The 24,129-nt window shown below is 35.9% G+C and overlaps 1 protein-coding gene across 1 annotated transcript in view; it reads left to right on the top strand.

Annotated features, from left to right (window-relative positions):
• nell2a (neural EGFL like 2a) overlaps window positions 1-23,646 on the top strand; it is a 153,112-nt gene extending 129,466 nt beyond the window's left edge. Inside the window, exons 16-20 of the mRNA XM_079809133.1 lie at window positions 1,561-1,701; window positions 2,914-3,107; window positions 9,127-9,303; window positions 18,749-18,973; window positions 23,160-23,646. Coding sequence (XP_079665259.1) covers window positions 1,561-1,701; window positions 2,914-3,107; window positions 9,127-9,303; window positions 18,749-18,973; window positions 23,160-23,201 — 779 coding nt within the window. The 3' untranslated portion in view covers window positions 23,202-23,646. The remainder of the gene's footprint in view (window positions 1-1,560; window positions 1,702-2,913; window positions 3,108-9,126; window positions 9,304-18,748; window positions 18,974-23,159) is intronic.
• The last annotated feature ends 483 nt before the right edge of the window (window positions 23,647-24,129 follow it).

Below are 24,129 nucleotides of genomic sequence, written 5' to 3'. Positions count from 1 at the left end.
TTTGATGTACTCCATAAGCTAACAGTTTCTGTGAGCTTACTCTGAGTTTTAGCTGTCACGTGGAGTTCATTTGCTGGTCATGCAAAGACAGAGGTCTGGTTGTTTCTTTGTCTTGTGACAACCACGAGCCTTTTGTCCTCTTTTAACTGAGTTTGGTGGCGAGTCCATAGGAAGTCAGAACTAGTAGCTCCGGGCAGAAACAAACCCCCCATCTCACTCGTGATGATGATGGTTTCCTGGAGCTGCATTGTGCTTTGTTGAAAAGGATGTTAATTTGATCGAATCATTGGAAGATTAACTCATCTATATGTCTGCGTCCATAATTGCTACATAAGTTTTATACAGGCAACAACGGTTGCGACTTACAGCTGATTGCAAAATAGTTTAACGTTACATTAACACTAATTAAGACAAATTTGTCTTTTTTATAAATGCGCCTGACATTTGTACATTTTTTAATTAGCATAAAAGCAGCACAACAAATGTTTATATATATATATATATATATATATATATATATATATATATATATATATATATATATATATATATATATATATATTCATTTAATGTAATTAATATAGTTTAATTAACTATTTAATTTACTAATTTAGGGTATTTTACATTGACAACAACTCTTTGTCTTACAACTGATTCTAATAGAGTTTGATGTTACATCAACATTTACATTCATGTATACATTTAGTTAGAATTTATATCATCAATATAATTTTTTTTAACTATTTAATTGACTAATTTGGGGCATTTTACATAGACAACAACTCTTTGTCTTACAACTGATTCTAATAGAGTTTGATGTTACATCAACATTTACATTCATGTATACATTTAGTTAGAATTTATATCATCAATATAATTTTTTTTAACTATTTAATTGACTAATTTGGGGCATTTTACATAGACAACAACTCTTTGTCTTACAACTGATTCTAATAGAGTTTGATGTTACATCAACATTTACATTCATGTATACATTTAGTTAGAATTTATATCATCAATATAATTTTTTTTTACTATTTAATTGACTAATTTGGGGCATTTTACATAGACAACAACTCTTTGTCTTACAACTGATTCTAATAGAGTTTGATGTTACATCAACATTTACATTCATGCATACATTTAGTTAGAATTTATATCATCAATATAATTTTTTAGCTATTTAAATGACTAATTTGGGGCGTTTTACATAGACAACAACTCTTTGTCTTACAACTGATTCCAATAGACATTACATTCCCATTTACGCATTTGACTTACACTGCATAAAATATGTGTTAAAATTAATTAAAATGCATGCATTTTAAATGAGACTTAACTATTTTTAGTTGCCGTGCCATTCAAATTGTCCACTGATTTTTATCCGCATCGGGTTCAACAAAGTAGTTAATTCTGAGAAGGAATGCATGCTGTGCTGCATTAGAATTCGGCCAAAAACTGAGAATAATATTGGCTGGAAAATGCTGTCCATGTAGGCAGCACACTAGAGATAATGACCCGTGTGTGTGTGTGTGTGTGTGTGTGTGTGTGTGTGTTCAGATATCGACGAGTGCTCGGAGGGTTTGGTGCAGTGTGACACACACGCCACCTGTGTGAACTTACCCGGTTGGTATCACTGCGAGTGTCGTGAGGGTTATCATGATAATGAGGAGTTCACTGCAAACGGAGAGTCCTGTAAAGGTACAGTTGTCAAAACACACACACACTCACAGTTCTCAAACACTATGCATGTCCACTAGGGATGCAACAATACAGTTAGCCCACGGTTCAATACATACCTCGGTTTTTAACCACGGTTTTCGGTTCGGTTCGGTTCTGATGGCTTGTCACATCAGTTTTTTGTTATTCTATTCTTAGGCGACAGGAACAGCGAGAGGTTAAGGAGAAAAAATACTTTTTTATTGCAATACTGTACATTTATGAAATGCACTTTCTGTGAAGCTGCTTTGAAACAATGTGTATTGTGAAAAGCGCTATACAAATAAATTTGAATTGAATTGAATACTCTTTCTTTATTTTACTTAAAATAATTGAAAAACCTTAAACTTAAAACTTTACTTAAAAAAACATATATAAAGATTTACACTGGCAGCTCAGAGCTGTACAGCAGCATTTAAGTATGAAATTGAATTAATAAATGTAAAAATAAAACACTACATAGACTTCACTATAAAATATACACTGATTCTTATTAAAGCTACTGTATTCGTTTTTCAGTCAAGAGCAGTGAGTGATTTTCTCTTTGTCTTTTGTTGTTGTATTAATGGTTCATTCAAAAATGAAAATTCTGTCACCGAGAAATGAATACAGGTTTGGACCAATATTAGAGTGAGTAAATAATGACTAGAATTTGAGGTGAACTGTCCCTTTTTGGACGGCGTGTTCACTACTGCACTGTCAATTTAAGACCTTCGTGCATCTAATATGCAGACACACACGATTTTTCTTTCACTTTAGACATAACCGACTGTGTTTATGTAAACCTTGTGTGTATTTGACAGTATTAGCGCAGTTAGACGACTATTTAGTTCAGTAATCGCGTGTTTGACAGGCGTTTAGTGCGCACGCTCGGAAAAGCGCATGCGCACGCGAATGAACCGGCAAGGCTTTAAAACGCATGCAAATCATGAACTTTGGTGATTGTGAATAACTATAGTGTCCCGTGAGTATAACTCTACCACTAAATGATGTGAATGTATGTCGTTGTTCAGTATTGGGATGGAGGGAGGCAATTGATAGAATTTGTAGAAAAATAATTAATTCAATGCAAAACCGAAAAACCGCAATTCACAAGCGCGTATTGAACCGTGAATGCCGTACCGAAAGGTTCAATATTATATTGAGAATTGTGGCATCCCTAATGTCCACTAACAGCCTCACCTCTTCCTCCAGACATCGACGAGTGTCGGACGGGCCGCAGCACCTGCGCCAACGATACGGTGTGTTTCAACCTGGAAGGCGGGTACGACTGCCGCTGCCCACACGGGCACAACTGCACCGGAGACTGCATCCACGACAGCAAGGTCAGGCACAACGGACAGATCTGGGTCCTGGACAATGACAGATGCTCCGTTTGCTCGTGTCAGGTCAGTGAGAGTGGTGCATTATGGGTAGGCTGTCATCTTTGAGGTCAGGGTGAAGGTCCTGTGAAAGCCTGCTGACATCATGGCCAAACAGCGGCCATCAGGTTTAACTGGACGGCGCATCACCATAAATCACAAGCTGTGTCATCCTGACAGATGCATAAGGTCACATGATCAAAACATCAGGCTAGTAGGGAGGTTAAGCCCAAAAAATAGGCCTTTGACTTCAAGTCATGATGCAAAGGTCCCCTTTGGTATGGAAGTACCTTAGGGCCATAGAAATAAATGTATCCTAAGACAGTGTTTCCCAACCTTTTTCCGGTCATGGCACCCTTTGAAAATGTTCTCAGTTTTGTGGTACCCCCTATCATACGTTACTCTAGAGGTATAACGGTACAGATTGCTCACGGTTCGGTTTGTGTCACGGTTTTAGGTTCAAGGTTTCGGTACGGTTCAGTTTTTGCTATGTTCAGGGAAAAAAGGGACTACTGTCAAATAAAAATAAAGAAAATAATAAGAACAAATAATTTAACTACAAGCAGCAGCACAAATAAATACTATTGAGCAAAGATACTAATCTTTTCAGGTTTTTCAGGTACGTCTAACATTAGTTTTCAGGTACAGAAATTGATCAAATGTAAAATAACATTGCATATTTGAGTGTATAAATTAAAGATTAATCCTATTAAACTTACAAAAGCTATTCAATCAAGAGCAGTGAGTGATGTCCTTGTCTTTTGTTGTTTGACATTAAACAGACAACAGTAAAGGCTACTGCCCCTTTAAGACCTAATGCTACTGCCCCTTTAAGACCTAAAGCTACTGCCCCTTTAAGACCTAATGCTACTGCCCCTTTAAGACCTAATGCTACTGCCCCTTTAAGACCTAAAGCTACTGCCCCTTTAAGACCTAATGCTACTGCCCCTTTAAGACCTAATGCTACTGCCCCTTTAAGACCTAATGCTACTGCCCCTTTAAGACCTAATGCTACATGCTACTGCCCCTTTAAGACCTAATGCTACTGGCCCTTTAAGACCTCATGCTACTGCCCCTTTAAGACCTAATGCTACTGCCCCTTTAAGACCTAATGCTACTGCCCCTTTAAGACCTAATGCTACTTCCACTTTAAGAACTAATGCTACTGCCCCTTTAAGACCTAATGCTACTGCCCCTTTAAGACCTAATGCTACTGCCCCTTTAAGACCTAATGCTACTGCCCCTTTAAGACCTAATGCTAATGCCCCTTTAAGACCTTATGCTACTGCCCCTTTAAGACCTTATGCTACTGCCCCTTTAAGACCTAATGCTACTGCCCCTTTAAGACCTAATGCTACTGCCCCTTTAAGACCTTATGCTACTGCCCCTTTAAGAGCTAATGCTACTGCCCCTTTAAGACCTAATGCTACTGCCCCTTTAAGACCTAATGCTACTGCCCCTTTAAGACCTAATGCTACTGCCCCTTTAAGACCTAATGCTACTGCCCCTTTAAGACCTAATGCGATAGCCCCTTTAAGACCTAATGCTACTGCCCCTTTAAGACCTAATGCTACTGCCCCTTTAAGACCTAATGCTACTGCCCCTTTAAGACCTAATGCTACTGCCCCTTTAAGACCTAATGCTACTGCCCCTTTAAGACCTTATGCTACTGCCCCTTTAAGACCTTATGCTACTGCCCCTTTAAGACCTAATGCTACTGCCCCTTTAAGACCTAATGCTACTGCCCCTTTAAGACCTTATGCTACTGCCCCTTTAAGAGCTAATGCTACTGCCCCTTTAAGACCTAATGCTACTGCCCCTTTAAGACCTAATGCTACTGCCCCTTTAAGACCTAATGCTACTGCCCCTTTAAGACCTAATGCTACTGCCCCTTTAAGACCTAATGCTCGGATATGCGTTGTCTTTCTCGACTCTATTAAGTTTACTCAAGGCATATACAGACTATGTCTGCTAGAATACTCATCAAGATGGACATGTTGACATACTTTTTGTGTGAGTTTGTCCGTTCAAGAGCAAGACTTGAAAGAGAACTCAATATTTGCGCGCTGTGAGACGTGTGCGCGCTTTCGGATGAGCGCACAGAGACACATTTTCTCACAGCACGCGTGACTTCTCATTCGCGTCTTCTGGCACTAAACCCGGGTGATGACGGCGAACATTACTGGTCATATTCCAACATACGGCAGCACTCGCATGCATTGAACAAAGTTTACAAAGAGAGAATTGGGAGGGTTGGGAAACACTGTCCTAAAACACAAGTGAGATCACATTTTGTAAGTTCAGAAAAAGACCCAAATATATCCTATTCATACGCCTATTCATTATTTTTCTCACATGAATGGGGTAAAAAATTTAACCTTTATGTCTGAATGTTTTAAAAACGCTGTACCCAATGTTTAGATCTGTTGTGTTATTTATGCAAATTAGCACATCTGTAATTAGATTATGCACCGTTTGTCCATGTTAACAAACAATTAAAAAAATGCTTTTTTTTGTTTGTCTTGATATAAGTAATCAACTCAGTAATTTTCATAGTGATATCTAAAGGTTAAATTTTTTACCCCATTCATGTGAGAAAAATAATGAATAGGCGTATGAATAGGATATATTTGGGTCTTTTTCTGAACTTACAAAATGTGATCTCACTTGTGTCTTAGGATACATTTATTTCTATGGCTTTAAAATAACATTTATCAACAACATTTGTGGCATAATGTCTATTAAAACACTCACACTCAAAAACACACTCAAAAACTTGACCATCAATTTATTAGAAAACAAATGGAAAAAAATGAGGTAGGATACATTAAATATTGCATGATGTTTAAATATTTAAATTAAATTAAATAAATTTTGTGTGTAATGTTGCAGTTTGAGCATGAAAACAGCGGGAGTTCTTCTCTATATCAGAATTTCTGAACTCCCTGAAACGCCTCCATTGTAGTCTCGAGTTTTCTTCCGTCACAATATTCCTCATTATAATAATTCATATGCAGAATAAAGGGGGCGGGGCCTGGTTGATTAAGTTAGTTGTGTGTTGAAACTGCCGGTTATGGTAAGGGATGGGACATTTCACAAACACCAATCACAACACACTGCTCCAGCCGACCAATCAGAGCACAGTGTGCTTTTAAGAAGGCGGGGCTTCATAGAGACAGGAAGTAAACAGAGCGATACTGAGCCGCTACCAAAAAGTACATCATCATAAAAGTAGATCATATAGAAATCATTTTTAATTTTGTTTACTTGATACGTGCAAGAATACCTGTAAATAATAGTTTTTATAAATATTTATAAATAGCTTTTATTTTTATATTTTCTGTTTGTAATTGTGTTTGTCATTTTCATTAGTTTTTCATTAAAAATTACTAGTTATATTTATTTTTATCTCAGTTTTAATATTAGTTATTCTAGTACATCAAGTTAAACTGAATGAAAATGATACATTTTTTAATATTTTATTTGATTTCAATTAATTTTTAGTTTATTTAAGTAACGCATTTTTCTATATATTTTAGTTACCAATAATAACCTGAAAACTAAGACAAATATTACCACGATCTGTTAAGAATTCACTGTTTTTAAAATATATATAATTGCTCATCAAAAATATAATTTCTTCTTTGTAAAATTCATTGTAATTTGTTATGAAACAATTAAATACAATTTAATATACATATAATAATGCTGTATTTAATATATTATATAATATCATTATAATCTTATATTTGATCAATATTATAACAAAATATTTCATTTTCACATGATTCGAGTAAAGATACCAGAAAAGAACTAAACAAAATCCTAGTTTAATTCACCTAGACTCAACTATGGTAAAATCACATTGTCTTATTTCTTATACTCAAATAAATGCCAACTTTTTAAATGAAAGTGAACTGCTTTGATCCATAATAAATGATGAGTTTAGCACATCCTGCTCAGTTTTGTGCTGCTGTTTTAATCGGAAGCGCTTGAGGAGTCACATTTTCATTTAGGCGATTGACCTCCATCAATTTAGCTGGTCACAGTCTGTAATTAAGTCTTTAATTGAAATGTTTTCTTGCATCTGGAGGAGGCGACGAGCACGATGGCTTTTCAGATATTAAATAATCAATCTACCAATTATCCCGCTCATGGTGAAGGACAGAGTGAGCGAATCCGTCTTAATCAGCCGATGCCGTTTAATTGATGTGGAAGAGGGAGAGCTGTCAATCAAAATTAGGCTGTGGCCGCTCGACTGAACATGACGTGTGTGACGCGCCGTGTCTCAGAGTTATCAAGGGTGTTTGCTTTCCTCGTTTTGGCTTCTTGACATGATAGTTCAACTAAAAGATTAAGCTTAAAAACACCCTAAAAGCACCACAACTTATTCATAATATTATCCATAATATTCAGTCTTCTGAAATCATATGATGCTGAAATTTATGCTCTTTTTGTTATAAACACTTCTTGATTTGAAATTTTAAATGATAAATAACAGATTCAGTTTCACATTTTGAGATGCATAAGGTCACATGATCAGAACAAGCTTTAAAAGAAGTTTATCAACAGCATTTGTGGCGTAACGTCTATTAAAACACAAAAAAAGTGTAGTTACAGTGAGATTAATTAAAGGCAATGCAACAAATATTACAATAATGTATAAATATTTAAAAAAATATATTACAATAAATATATACATTAAATAATTTGTATAAATAGTTTAACATTAAAAAATAAATATACACATAAAATAATTTAATACAATTTATTTTAACATAAATGTATATATATTAAAATATTATATATATTTTTAATATATTTTAATATTTTTTAAAAAGTCTAACATTTTATATATATATGTGTACATATTAAAAACATTACATTTATGTAAATATATACATAGAAAATACAAAAATATCTATATACATATAAAAATAAATAGTTTTTATAATTTTTTTAACATTTTAAATATATATGTGTGTGTGTGTGTGTGTGTGTACAAAAATGTATACAATACAATATTATATAATATATATATATATATATATATATATATATATATATATATATATATATATATATATATATATATATATATATATATATATTGAAATATTTGTATGTATATATATTGAAATATATGTATGTATGTATATATATATATATATATATATATATATATATATATATATATATAATATAAAAAACAATATATAAATATGTATAAATATATACATTAAATAATTTTATTAAAAAATTATGTGTGTGTATATATATATATATATATATATATATATATATATATATATATATATATATATATATATATATAATGTGTTTTATATTTGTACTAATTTATATATATATATATATATATATATATATATATATATATATATATATATATATATATATATATATATATATATATATATATATATATATATATATATATATATAAAATAATACAAATATAAAACATTGTATAGAAATCTTCTAAATATTTCTGTACTTATTTGTAAATATGTATATACTATTTGAATATTTCTGTTTTCATTTTAATTTTGTGCTGTTGTTTTTTTAAATGTCTATATAGTTTAATATTTTTTTTAGGGCTGTCAAAAGATTAATCCAAAATAAAAGTTTGTGTTTACATAATATATGTGTGTGTACTCTGTTAATTATTATTTATATATAAATACACACACAAGCATGTATATATTTAAGAAATATTTGCATGTATATACATTTATATAATCTATAATATATATAAATATAAATGTTTTATATATAAAAATAATATTTTTTTCTTAAATATATACATGCTTGTGTGTGTATTTATATATAAATAATAATTAACAGAGTACACACACATATATTATGTAAACACAAATGGATGCGATTAATCGCGATTAATCTTTTGACAGCCCTAATTTTTTTACTTCAGTTTTATATATAAAAGCACACGATAGTTCACAAACCTAAATGTTTACATTAGCTGTCCAGTTGATGAGTTTCCTGACGTGTGTGTGTGTGTGTGCAGTCGGGCCGGGTCATGTGCAGACGGATGGTGTGTGACTGTGATAATCCCACGCTGGACCTCTTCTGCTGTCCGGAGTGCGACCCGCGGCTGACGTCCCAGTGTCTCCATCAGAACGGGCTGCTGACCTACTCCAGCGGAGACACCTGGATCGAGAGCTGCCAGCGCTGCCAGTGTCTGGTGAGACAAACAGAGGAACCCAACATTTAACATTATTAGTGCAGTTATCCAATCACAGCCTCTGCTGAGGGTTTGAGGGATTTATTCAGTAAATGTGTTCTAATGCTGCGTTCACACCAAACGCAAATAGAGCATCTGGCGTAGGGTTGGGTACCGAAATCCGGTTCCAATATGGCACCGGTACTTATATAACCGGTATGTACCGGACCGAATCAGAACGCAGATTTCGGTTCCTCATTTCGGTGCCAAAATTCAAACGTGCTTTCGCGCTTTGGCTGAGCCAGAGACAGACGCTCAGCGCTGGTCAGATCACAACTCATGACAACTATTCAGTGTTTTCAACCACATCTCATGACAACTATTCAGTGTTTTCAACCACATCTCATGACAACTATTCAGTGTTTTCAACCACATCTCATGACAACTATTCAGTGTTTTCAACCACATCATGTTTATTTCAGGTTTCAGACATTTAAATGCTCATATAGGCTACTAGCAAAAAACACACACTGATGTCTATGAAAGCGGCAATGACAATCCTTTCAGACGGTTATAATTTGCCTAACGTTACGTGTTTTATTCACATCACATTATACAGTAACTATATCGTTTACTCTATTCTTCTTCCAGTTCACTGGTCACTTACTTTCATGTATTTCGTGAGACGAGAATGAACTCAAGTGTTGTAAATCCGACAGATCCGATTCTGAGGTGCAAACTAACATGGCGCCGCCCATTGCGCTTTATAGATCAACTAACACACATTCACTCACACATTTGAACATCAGATAGTTCGTGACACAGTTAAGAAGTTTGTGAATATTTTGAATAAAAAGGAAAAGCGAAATAAACCCGATACAGCTGAGGTGTCAGCGCTATTGTGGCTGTGTGTGTCATGTGAGAAACATGACGCGTCGTCATGGGAACATTAAGGCGATGCGTTCTAAAATATTTTGCCAGAGAATATGATCATATTTCAAAATAAAGCTGAAGCTTGAAGCTGGTTAGTAGCAGAGCAAGAATACAGACGACTGCTGTTATTACTGTAAGTGTTATTTAGAGTTATATTAGGCTTGTTGTAGTTGGGCATGGCTTAGGTTTTACTGTGAATTTGTAAATAAGTCAATTATAAGTAAAGTAAAAGTAAATTGTGTTTTGTATTTATTTATATTCATACATTTAAGTATACATTAAACTTTTAATAAATGGTTCAATTTAAATAAAAAATAAATAAATAAAAAGCCATTTAATGTCATCCACCTTGTTTTGTGGCCTTTTTTTTTTTTTTTTAAGTATCGGTTCAGGCACCGTTTAGGCACCGGAACCATTTTAAAAGTATCGGTTTGGGACCGGAATCGAAAAAAACGATACCCAACCCTAGTCTGGCGTGATTTCAATGTTAAGTCAATGGAAAGGCGTGTTGACGCGCGTCTGGAGGTCCCGCGGTGCGGAAGGCGCGTTTTGCGCGGTGCGAAGGACGCGAATCCGCCTCATTTGCACGTACAGTTCGTGCGAATGCCGCGAATTGGATGCGAATTGAGCGTCTTGCGCGATACGCGCGTTACACGCGAATGGTGCTTTTGAGCATTCACGCGTTTGAAGCGAATTCGCGTCTGACGCCCGAGTTGAAAAATTTGAACTTTGGTGTCAATTCGCGCCGCGTTAACCAATCAGGAGCCTGCTCACTGCGGTCACGTGGTAAAGTGACGTGATGAGAAACCCTGCATAATTTGAAAATAGAACTATTGTGTCACAAAATGTAGTTTTAAGACTTTTTCAGGTGAGAATGTAGTTGTTTAAAGCTCAAATCTGTGGTTTATTTATAAAGAGAGCGCCTATTTAAAAAAAATAATCTTGTGTTTTTGGAGTTGTGAGATCCAGGCGATCACCGGGCAATCACTGCTCATAACCCCGGCGAAGGCAGCCTTTCCTCGGCCAGTCCTTCTGCCGTCTGCCGCTGGCTCTGATGTCCTGTAGTGGTTCGTCTTGTGTAGATCTAACGGCCGAGCTTTGCTCTCATGAATCTATAATTTGTTGTCTGCCAAATCGTTTTGACTGAGTGCAAAGAGAAGTTTCATAACTTTATATTTTAAGGATATTTAAATATACATGCAGTGAAGATAATGTAGGAGTTGCCTGGACCACATTTGTGTGGCTATTAATGCTTAATATATATGTTTAATGAAAATGAAAAGAGGCAGAGTGGTGTTTTATGACATATTTCTCCTGGAGGGCCTTGAACGTGCGTCAATTTCGCTTCAAGCGCTCGATTTCTACGCGCGTCCAATTCTCTGGGGACGCGCGAATGCATTCAAAATGTTCGCGCGTGAAACTAGACGCGGTAGACGTGATTTTGACGCTCTATTCGCGTTTGGTGTGAACGCAGCATAAGGTAAAGAAATGACCGCCTCAATTGACCTATCTGTAAGCCCCTCCCCTCAAATGCAGATGAGCCAATAGCAGTTGAGTATCAGTTGCGCTGGGACCGGAACTCGGACATCTTTAGGTTTCAGCGCCATAGAGAAACATTGGAAAATCCGAAGCTCTCATCGGTTTGATGGTGTTTATGCTACAAAAATGCTCAAATGTCGTGCCTGAGGTACTGTAACACTGACTCCAGGGATCCTGAGAGGATTTTCTGTTTGTCAAACTCTCGTTAAGTTATGATTAAAGTTCCTGCTAACATACAAACCGAAATAACGAACTGTTCTCACGTCATGTAACACTGTAGGTAAAAACACATTTCAGTGCCTCTCCATTTTAAACTGGTTATATGTACATTCATTTAATTTTAGATATGTTTAAGGTCTACATTATCTCCTATTTTGATGGGTATTTTAGTCTCCGGGTAACGAAAGGAAGAGCTCGCACGCAGTTTATCGGAGTTTATCGGAGTTGTTTTGCAGATACAAAGTTCACCAGTTATTAACTGCACCCCCGAAAAGGCATAAGCTCTGTGTGTATGTTTGTTTACTGTGAGTGTTTTTGTGTAATTTGCTGTGTATGTTAATGGTAATGCAACGGAGAGAGAGAGTTTGTGAATGAGACGTTAATGCGCACTTCTTATGCTTTGTTTGTTCAGCTTTTACGATGATTCTTTGGAGTGAAAAACGATGCAATAAACTTGATAAACCATCAGTAAAGTTTGTCCATCATTCGGACGGGATATACGCTACAATCTGTGTCCAAAAACACCTCGGGATAAGGTTTTCACACTGACCGCTGTCATTGTAAGATATAGCAACTCCGTTTGTTTGTCCGAGTTAGCAACAGTAACTAAGGGGGGCGGGGCTTACCGATAGGCCAATTGAGCGCATGTGAAGTGTATGGACTTTAAAGCACTAGCTGAGCACAAACTGCACCAATAACTCTATATAGTAGCTCCATTTGAGGCTGTAATAACAGTTATTTTTGGCCCCCGATGGAGAACATGAGTTACCGTCCCCCAGGTAATTTCAGTTTGAGACCCCTAGTATCTTTCCAAACATCACAAACTCAATAATAATCAAAGAACAACAAATGAACGCAGCTTGGTGGTTTCTGAGCTCCTGCTATGTGGTATGAATCTCCGCTGCTCCCTACCGAGTGTTGGAAACACCTCTCCTCCTCCAGCCATATGCTCGTCAAATGCTAATCTCATATTTGCATTCATGAGGGGGTTTTTGTTGTGACCCCCTCCTGCTCGGCTCTTTTCCCACAAATCATCTGTGCGGTGGGCGGAGGCGAGCCGCTGATCAAACACAGGCCTCATTAACACACTCTCATTCTCCCACAGCAGCTGGACATCAACACACACACAGACACACATCACAGACACATCTACTAGCGCTAGAAATTAGATTTAAAAATGCCTATATATATATATAAATTCTTAAAATGTTTGATAATAATGATCATCACAACAACAACACCAATGTTATTATTATTTTTATTAATAATAATAATAATAATAATAATAATAATAATAATAATAATAATTATTATTATTATTATTATTAATATATACTGTATATAATTACAATTTTGATTTCCAGGCCTGGAAAACACATCACATACTTTATTAAAATCTTAGAAATGCCAATGCTTAAATCAGTTATTATTATTTTTTAGAATAATAATCCTAATTATTATCATTATTATTATTATCATCTTATTTGTGTACAAATTTTTATAAATCAATGTAAATTAAATAGTACATTTGCATGTTTAATCCTTTTTTGTTTAATAGTGTTTATTAGTAGTATTAGTATTAAAAAATATGATTTAAAAAATACTTTTATACATTTAAACTTAGTTTTTAAATAGAATATATATATATATATATATATATATATATATATATATATTCTTAAAAACGATTTGAAATGCTGATGCTTTTTTTATATACTTTTATTCGTCAAGGACGCATTAAATTGATCAAAAGTGACAGTAAAGACATTTATAATGTTTCAAAAGATTATATTTCAAATAAATGCTGTTCCACAAAAATATGAACTGTTTTCAATATTGATAATAATCAGAAATATTTGTCACAAGACAACAAACAAACATCGTTTTTCAACTGTATAGTTTGCGTTCTGGACCGACTGCAAGATGAATGATTGAGACTCATATAAAGTGCATTTATTACCATATTTCATTACCATAATAAACAAGTGGTATTTCCTGGACCGGCAACATCATGATCATAAGGAGATCACGTGACAACAGTATAGCATAGTGTAGTGTGAAATGTTCATCACTGTGTAGTGAGCAGTATATAGAGCACAGTGTGCTAGTATAATTCTGCCAACAGAAATATGCATATTACATTCAATGCAAGAAAACGGCATATGCTGCAATAAAGGCAGAGCTCTGGTCAATAGGTAAACAGGCTTTACCCTTCCAGCGCTGATAACCGACCGGACCGCATGAGATCAAAACTGAACCAGACTTCAAAAAGACTTTCAGAGCACTTCCTGTGTGTTACCGTGGCGATAGCGCAAGCCCAGCTGAAATGAAAACGCTTGGTGAAATGAGGCCAAATCTCTGCTCAGCCTGAAATATATGACCTGTATTTAAAGATGTATTGGGGAATCCGTGTGTTGCAGTTATTGATAGCTGGTGAACCAACAGAGACCCGCCCTCAGAAATCCCTGCAATATCGCTGAGATGATATTGTTTCCAGCCGCCGGATGAGTGTTTGACTGTTATTATTGTGGCGCTTCCGTGCGAGGAACGCTTTAAATGTCAACTCGATTAGGTCTCTCTATCTGACATTATTGTACTTATGCACAATATTGCAAAGCACCTGCGCATGCATATGCCAGCTTTTTATCCTGCATCTCAAAGTGAAGTGAACATTTGTACATTTATTAAAGACACACGACATCAATATTGTAGTTTTGTGTTTTCCGCCCGTGAAAAAACTACAAAATTAACTTTCAGCACATATACGCATTTATAATATACAGTCTTTCTCATCAGGGGAAACAAACCCAAAATATTGATGAAGATTATTAGATTTCATTCTAGAGATAATATCAGGTAAAACGTCTTGAATGAAAAAGGTTTCATTTACATGGATTAATAAAATCATTTGTACACAAACAGGAGATTATATTATATATATATTTATAATATTATTATGATGAAATTATACATATAGTTAAAATGTATAATTACAACAACAACAAAAATCTCAGAAATTATTAAAATCATAAAACTGCAATTATTAATATTAATAATAATAATAATAAATATAGCTGCAAGCAGTCATTATCGGGGCCAAGCGCAAAGAAGAAGACAAGACATGCCAAAATGGCTGGGAATGTCAGATCAACGGCAGCAATGAGCAATTAAACACATTTGAAGATGATTTTAGGCAAAATGGCTGAAAATGCATTGTAGTCTATGGGAATTTTATGTTTTGTTCTATTATAGTGCCACCAAAATGCACAATCCCACCATTTTTTTATGTGTCCCCAGAGTGAGCCCATACATGTGTGTGTCAATTTTGGTGAAAATATCTCATTTTGTTTTGGAGTTTTAGATATTTATATGAAAAAACACGTAAAAAGTGACTGACACCTGACTTTGATTGGATTTTACTCCCCCTTACTATCAATATTTTCACATTTGGGCATTAATTATTAGCTATGGAACTATGTTTCTGAACTTATGACGCTGGTTTCATCTCGATCGGACTAGCGGTTTCGAAGATATCAGCTAACGTTTTATAAGCGCTAAATTACCACACTGCACAAACCATATGCCAAAACCTGGCAAGTCTGGTAACGTTGGACTCAGCAACGATTCCGGAGACCAAAAAAGTTACTCCCAGGAAAATAAGTCAACCACACCCAAAGTTATAAACGTTTGAAAATAATAATTCTCCACTAGGTGCCGCTGTTTCGAAACTTCTCAGGCTCCTTCAGGGCATCGTGCTGATGACCCATAGCGAGTTTCGTAACAATCCGTTCATGTGTTCATAAAATACAGCATTTTAGCACATAATTCAAAATGGCCGACAGCCAAAATGGCGGATATGGTAAAATTGGATATCAGTCGACTCAAATCTAACAACGGTTCCGAAGTTCCGAAGCAAAAATAGCCATTTTTCGTATCTCCGGACCAGTTGGTGGCGCTGCGCCGAAACGCTGCATGTTGCCTCAGGTCATGCTTGTGATGACATGTACCAAGTTTGGTCTGAAAATGATAAAGCGTTGCGGAGATACAGCCTTACGCCTGTTTTCGCAAGAGCTACGTAAAATTTGTTCACGCGTTTATCAAAAACGATTTGACTAATCAACTTGAATCCCATAACTTTTTGAAGCATGGTCTGATGATGTTCGGTTTCAATTTTCGTGAAAATCGAAGCAACGGCCCAGGAGGAGTTTGAAAAAGTAGGTTTTTCTGAAAATTTAAAATGGCGGGAAAATTTACATAATGAAAAATGACGTCATAGGGTGCAATCAAATTGGCTTGAGCCAAGGAATCAAAGGAAACAAGATTTTTTTTCTAGCCATTATGGTTGTGAGCATAAATATGAGTGTAAATTTGGACAGGTGGTGGCGCTAGAGGGATTGAGTTAGAGACTCTGTACTATGGGTACTGACCTCCATCAGTGTACAAAATGTAATAACTTTCCCGCAAGCTGTGATATGGGCTGCAAAGAATCAAACAATCATGACACATAAAACATATCTCAGTTTCCACACAAATATGAACTGTCTTCAATATTGATAATAATCAGAAATGTTTGTCACAAGACAAAAAAACAAACATTGTTTCTCAACTGTATAGTTTGCGTTCTGGACCGACTGCAAGCGATTCAAAGGTGAATGATTGAGACTCACACTGTAAAAAATTATTGTGATTTTAGCGGTAAAAGACTGTAATACGGTGAAAAACAGTTCATTGGTTCACAGAAAGTTTCCGTACTATATATGGTGAATAACTGTAATAGATCTAACATTTTACAGTAAAATACCGTTAAATTTACAGTTTTTGGAAGTGAAAAAGAACAAGTCGTTGTGTGATTAACAGTGAAAAACTGTAAATTGACATTCCCTGCGTGATACTTCACATTTGATGTATTTTCATTGAAATAACGGTTTCTTCTACGTTTTTTCTAATCAGTTATGTGCATTAGGGTTTTATGTTACATATAATGTCGTTAAATTAATGTTTAATTAATTTTACATTTTATAATTTTAATTAATTTTTTACATTTGACCATGTTATCATGATGGTGTTTAGTGTGTGTGTGAATGACACTGAGCACCTTCTATATATGAGTATAGTCCTTCTCAAAGCTTTGATTGATCATGTGACTCTCATCTCCACTGTGATTGGTGGTTGTCAGTATATATCAAAGGTACATAACAGATATTAGTATTTCACTAGGTTGGTAATTTTACATTATCTCAGTTAATGTAATACGTTTTTTTTTACCGTACATTTTTTACAGTGTACACGTAATTATTATAATATAAACCTTTAAATTATACAGGTTTGAAACGTTTTTTAACTGTAATTCTTACATTATAAATAGTGCTGGGCATCGATTTAAAAAAATTAACTAATTAATCGCACTTTTTTCTGTAATTAATCGCGATTAATCGCAAGTTTTTAATATTTTACGTTTTTAATATTTTGATATTGTAATAATTTCAGTTACTCTCCAAATTAATGTAGAAACAATTTATTGACAGCATATTTTAAATATGTGTTGTATTGTCATGTTTTTATGAATGAAGGCCAGTATCACTGATGTCTCTATGAAACATTAATGACGTTACATTACAGTATAACTGAACGCTGCCAATTTCAACATTTATTAGGCTTTAAAAAAAACAACTTTTAATTTAAGTGAACTTAAAACAATCTTTACATAAACCCAAAATAATAAATGTTATATTTACCCATGGCCTTCCCTGTTATACATATACAATAAAATGTAATAGTTATCAAACACCTTTCTTAACTGCATAAATAATACATGAAATATAGATGAATCATCATTAAAGCTACAGTTTTCTCTGTTCCTGTTGTTCTTTGATGAACATTAATGACATCATCATCAGTGCTACTGTCACTTTAAGAACAGCCGCGCATCTCACGCGCTGTCGCGCGCATCTCATTTCCTCACAACTCTTTAAGTTCATTTAAGACGTTATTTAACTAATTTAAGACTCCTAATATGAGGATACTCAAAATTCTCTGTTTTATTGTTTGTTCAAGAGCAAAAGAGAACTCGATGTGAGCAGGAAACTGACGCGAGTCTATCTATGCGTCGAGTGTGTGTGTGTTTGTGTGTGTCCCTTGATTAGCTGAAATGAGACGCATCCACACAGACTGACACACACACACACACACACACACACACACACACACACAGGACATTGGCATATAGCACATTCTCTTGTGTCTTGTCGCTTGGAAGCATTTACATGAATAAGAGTGTGATGATCATGTAACGCTAAGCAAAAATGGATATAAAAACGGATGCTGCGTTATTTGCGTTAAATATTTTTAATGCGTTAAGCGGAAAAAATTAATCGCCCGCGTTAACGCGTTAATTTGCCCAGCCCTAATTATAAACCTTTAAATTATATGTTGCTGTCCCATAAAGCCTAAAACGTTATTTTTTACGGTAAAGTTCTGGCAACCACAGCTGCCGTTTTTTTTTTCGGGGATTTTTTTACAGTGCATTGCAATAGTGAAGTCTGGAAGAGATGAGGGCGTGAATAACTATCTCCAAATCCTTGAATGAGAGCATCGAATCTTCATTTGTGTTCTGAAGATGAATGAAGGTCTTACGGGGTTTGGAACGACATGAGGCTGACAGAATTAGCATTTTTGGGTGTACTACCCCTTTAAGAATCTCACCTCCCATGTGTATGTCGAGTCTGAAGTGGAGTTCTTGTCTGACGTGTTCTTCATTTATGTGTGGTTGTTTCAGCAGGGTGAAGTGGACTGCTGGCCTCTGTCCTGCCCGCCGGCGGACTGCGACTTCACGCTGGTGCCCGAGGGCGAGTGTTGCCCGCGCTGCATCTCGGACCCGTGCCAGGCCCACGCCGTGCGCAACGACATCACCAAGACCTGCGAGGACGAACACGGGATCACGCGCTTCAGTGGCTCGTCCTGGGTCAAACACGGCACGGAGTGCACACTGTGCCAGTGCAAGGTACGTACAGCACACAAACAAACAGAAGAGATGCTCAAATACACAAACAACATGACATGCAAACAACGAACAAAACAAACAGAAGAGATGCTCAAATACACAAAACAACATGACATGCAAACAACGAACAAAACAAACAGAAGAGATGCTCAAATACACAAACAACATGACATGCAAACAACGAACAAAACAAACAGAAGAGATGCTCAAATACACAAAACAACATGACATGCAAACAACGAACAAAACAAACAGAAGAGATGCTCAAATACACAAAACAACATGACATGCAAACAACGAACAAAACAAACAGAAGAGATGGTCAAATACACAAAACAACATGACATGCAAACAACGAACAACACAAACAGAAGAGATGGTCAAATACACAAAACAACATGACATGCAAACAACGAACAACACAAACAGAAGAGATGCTCAAATACACAAAACAACATGACATGCAAACAACGAACAAAACAAACAGAAGAGATGCTAAAATACACAAAACAACATGACATGCAAACAACGAACAAAACAAACAGAAGAGATGCTAAAATACACAAAACAACATGACATGCAAACAACGAACAAAACAAACAGAAGAGATGCTAAAATACACAAAACAACATGACATGCAAACAACGAACAAAACAAACAGAAGAGATGCTCAAATACACAAAACAACATAACATGCAAACAACGAACAACACAAACAGAAGAGATGGTCAAATACACAAAACAACATGACATGCAAACAACGAACAACACAAACAGAAGAGATGCTCAAATACACAAAACAACATGACATGCAAACAACGAACAAAACAAACAGAAGAGATGCTAAAATACACAAAACAACATAACATGCAAACAACAAGCAAAACAAACAGAAGAGATGCTCAAATACACAAAACAACATGACATGCAAACAACGAACAAAACAAACAGAAGAGATGCTCAAATACACAAAACAACATAACATGCAAACAACAAACAACACAAACAGAAGAGATGCTCAAATACACAAAACAACATGACATGCAAACAACGAACAACACAAACAGAAGAGATGATCAAATACACAAAACAACATGACATGCAAACAACCAGCAAAACAAACAGAAGAGATGCTCAAATACACAAAACAACATAACATGCAAACAACAAACAACACAAACAGAAGAGATGCTCAAATACACAAAACAACATGACATGCAAACAACGAACAAAACATACAGAAGAGATGCTCAAATACACAAAACAACATAACATGCAAACAACGAACAAAACATACAGAAGAGATGCTCAAATACACAAAACAACATGACATGCAAACAACGAACAACACAAACAGAAGAGATGATCAAATACACAAAACAACATAACATGCAAACAACGAACAAAACATACAGAAGAGATGCTCAAATACACAAAACAACATGACATGCAAACAACGAACAACACAAACAGAAGAGATGATCAAATACACAAAACAACATAACATGCAAACAACGAACAAAACATACAGAAGAGATGCTCAAATACACAAAACAACATGACATGCAAACAACGAACAACACAAACAGAAGAGATGATCAAATACACAAAACAACATAACATGCAAACAACGAACAAAACAAACAGAAGAGATGCTCAAATACACAAAACAACATGACATGCAAACAACGAACAACACAAACAGAAGAGATGCTCAAATACACAAAACAACATCACATGCAAACAACGAACAAAACAAACAGAAGAGATGCTCAAATACACAAAACAACATGACATGCAAACAACGAACAAAACAAACAGAAGAGATGCTAAAATACACAAAACAACATCACATGCAAACAACAAACAACACAAACATGCTCATTGTGGCCTTCAAGTAAAAAACAATCAGGCAATGCATTTTATTTCATTGCAATAAAATAAAAAAATAACTAATATACTTTTAAATTTAGGGGCCAAGCACCGAAGGTAATTGTTAGTGTTCTTCTTCTTCCGCTCTTGAACTGCTGGTGGGAAAGTTATGATAACCATAGCAATTTTGGAGTCTCTAACTCAATCCCTCTAGCGCCACCAACTGTCCAAAGTTGCACTCACGTTTATGTTAATAATTTTTGAACCATAAGAGCTAGAAAGTAAATTCACATTTTGCGGCATCAGGGTTCCCGTGGGGTCTTAAAAAGCCTTAAAAGCATTGAATTTATTAATTTGGAAATAATACCTTAAAGCTCCACTGTGTGATATTTTCCCCCATCTAGTGGTGAAAAGGTATATGACCATCCAGTGAATATTAGTTTCTGTTCCTCTCAATTCCGATTTAGTTTCAACTCCTACGGTGGCCGATTTAGTCCAAGATTAATAAGGCTTCCAGTTGGACCTCGTCCACATTCGACACGGTGCCATCGAGTGTTAAAACACGAAAGGCGAAGCTTGAATTTACGGGTATGTCCCTCTTTGGCTAATGTACTTTCAAGATGGAGGAGCAACATGGCGACCCGCATTCGAACCCTCACCCGTATGTGTTTACAATGGCATATTATAAACTTACCAGAATACTTTATTACTTGAAAGAAGTAAATATACATTAATGAGCACATATATTTTTGAAAGAACTAAGTGTTTTTAGCTAAGAATAAACTAACAAAGTTACACAGTGTAGCTTTAAAAAGACTTAAAAAGTCTTGAATTTTGATGTCTGGGTCTTAAAAATTGTGCTGTATGTAACTTCTCCGTATTGTATTTTTCCTCAAAAGTTTCATTTGTCAACCACGATTATTTTGATTAAATAACGTAGTGTAAATAAAGAGTGGCGGAACCAATAACTGAGAACGCAACGTAGACTGCAACACAACACAACACAGGCCTCAAGCAACAAGCAAAGGAGAACTGCGAAATAGGTATTGATTTTTTATATAAATGGTCTTAAAAAGACTTGAATTTAACTTGAAGAAACCTGTAGGAACCCTGGGCATACATTTTTTCCCCCGCCATTTTGAATTTTGCAGCGTTTTCACAAAAATTTAAACAGATAATTTTCAGACCACGGCGACGAAAAGTTACGGAATTCAAGTTTTGTCGCACCGTTCTCGAATAGCACACTAATGAATTTGACGAAGAGCACGGCAAAATAAACGTGAGGCTATATCTCCGCAATGCTTTAGCGTATTCAGACCAAACTTGGTGTGTGTTATGACAACCATGACCTGCACAGTTTCGGCGCAGTGCCACCTAGTGTTCTGGAGATGTAAAAAAAAATATTTGTTTGCTTATAACTTTTGAACGGTTTGGCAAAAAACACTAAACCGGTCTCTTTAGATTCGGTGCAGCCATTTTGGGCGTCTGCCATTTTTATTTGTCATAAAATGCTATATTTTACGGAAACGTTGGTGTATCGTTACGAAACTCGGGATGTGTCTTCGACACCATGCCCTGACAGTACTCAAAAAGTTTCAGGAAAGTAATAATGAAGAAGTAATAATGAAATTTCCAAAAATGCTAATAACTTTTGATCTATGGATTCATTGGATCATGCTGAGAACATAGATACCAATTTTGCCATAGTCGGACAAACTTCCTGTCCGCCATTTTGATTTTCTTTTTTCTAACTCCTCCTAGACCGTTGGTCCAATTTTCACTAAAATCGAAATGTTTCATCTTCCGATCATGCCGGAAAAAAGCTATGGATTTTGTGTTGATAGACGAAATGGTTTAGTATACCACATCAACAAATTTGAGGCATGATGCCAAAATGACTCTTGAGGCTGTATCTATGCAACGCTTTAGCATATTGACACCAAACTTTGCATGTGTCATTGTCACCGCCCGTTTAGTCACGGCGCCACCTATTGGTCAAAAGTGATAAACCATTAAATCAAATTACTAGTAGTGACTAGTGTATTTATTGATCATTTTGCATAAAATTATCTTAATATGTCATTAATTGCTCATTGTTGCAGTTGGTCTGATGCTTGTGATGACTTGTGACTTTTTTGTGCTTGGCCCCTTCATTTCTGCTTGCAGCTATATTATTATTATTATTATTATAATTATTTCTAAAAAACACTCTAATACTTCAATTAGATGATCAGGTACACAAATAGTCTGATTTATTGCTGTATATCAATGACTAATGACTATAGTGATGTGATGTATTTTTCCTCTTCTCCAGAACGGACACATCTGTTGCTCAGTGGATCCCATGTGTCTTTAGTCGCTGCGCTCGACGCTCACAGCACCTGTACAGTCTCACGCGACCGCCCCGTCCACGACCCTCCACGAATTTATGCCAAATATGAAAGGTGTATAATATCAGACCGACGCCAGCGTACCGGAGGAGGCCATTTCTGCACAAACAAGGACTATAAACCCACGACGAGAAACGAAACACGAGCACTGCACACGCCGGCATGACCACACTGGATGTTTAAAGAATAAAACATTCTTTCATTTTTATCTCTTTGATGATCACAGGATTGTAGAAATCTTAGCTAGCAAGTAAATCTTATCGTATTTCTCTTTTGCCTGGATATGGAAGTCGACGCTATTTTGTGTTTCTTTTTCGATTTAGCTTTCTGTGTCTGTTTTCTGTCTAGATTTTAAATTATTATATGGCTTGTTCTTGTCTTATGGTGAATAAAATATCTCCATTTCCATTTATGGATGCGTTGACCTTTCATTTTCCCTAGCGGTGCGTTAAGTTTCCAGAATGTGTCGCTCAGCTAATGCCGCCTTACGAGGTGATCAGCGAGTGTGCTAATTAAATAGTGACCTTCTCTGCTACCTGAAACATCATCATTATCTCCAATCTCTCAAGCAGCCTAAATATCCCAGCATTCACGCTTGACCGTCCCGTGAACTTGGCTCACCCTTGAACGGAATTCAGAGGAACAACTGCGGAATCCAAATATGCTTCCTCTTCCTGTATGTTTTGAATATAGCATGAATATTCAGCAGCGTTGCGCTGCATCTCCAGTAACGGCATCAGAGCGGACACATGCATATTCAGCAGGTGTCGAGGTGGCTCGGAAAACAGGACTGCGCTTTCCTTCAGGTCACTGTGTGAAAGTGGTTCAGAGACACAGATATCAGTCAGCTTCTGTGAAAAACAGCTCCAGTTTCCCAAACTAAAACTGCTAAAA

This window comes from Gobio gobio (assembly GCF_949357685.1).
Source record: "Gobio gobio genome assembly, chromosome: 25".
Classification (NCBI taxonomy): Eukaryota; Metazoa; Chordata; class Actinopteri; order Cypriniformes; family Gobionidae; genus Gobio; species Gobio gobio.
Note: the sequence above shows the minus strand (reverse complement) of the source record. Positions and strands in the feature narration are given on the sequence as shown.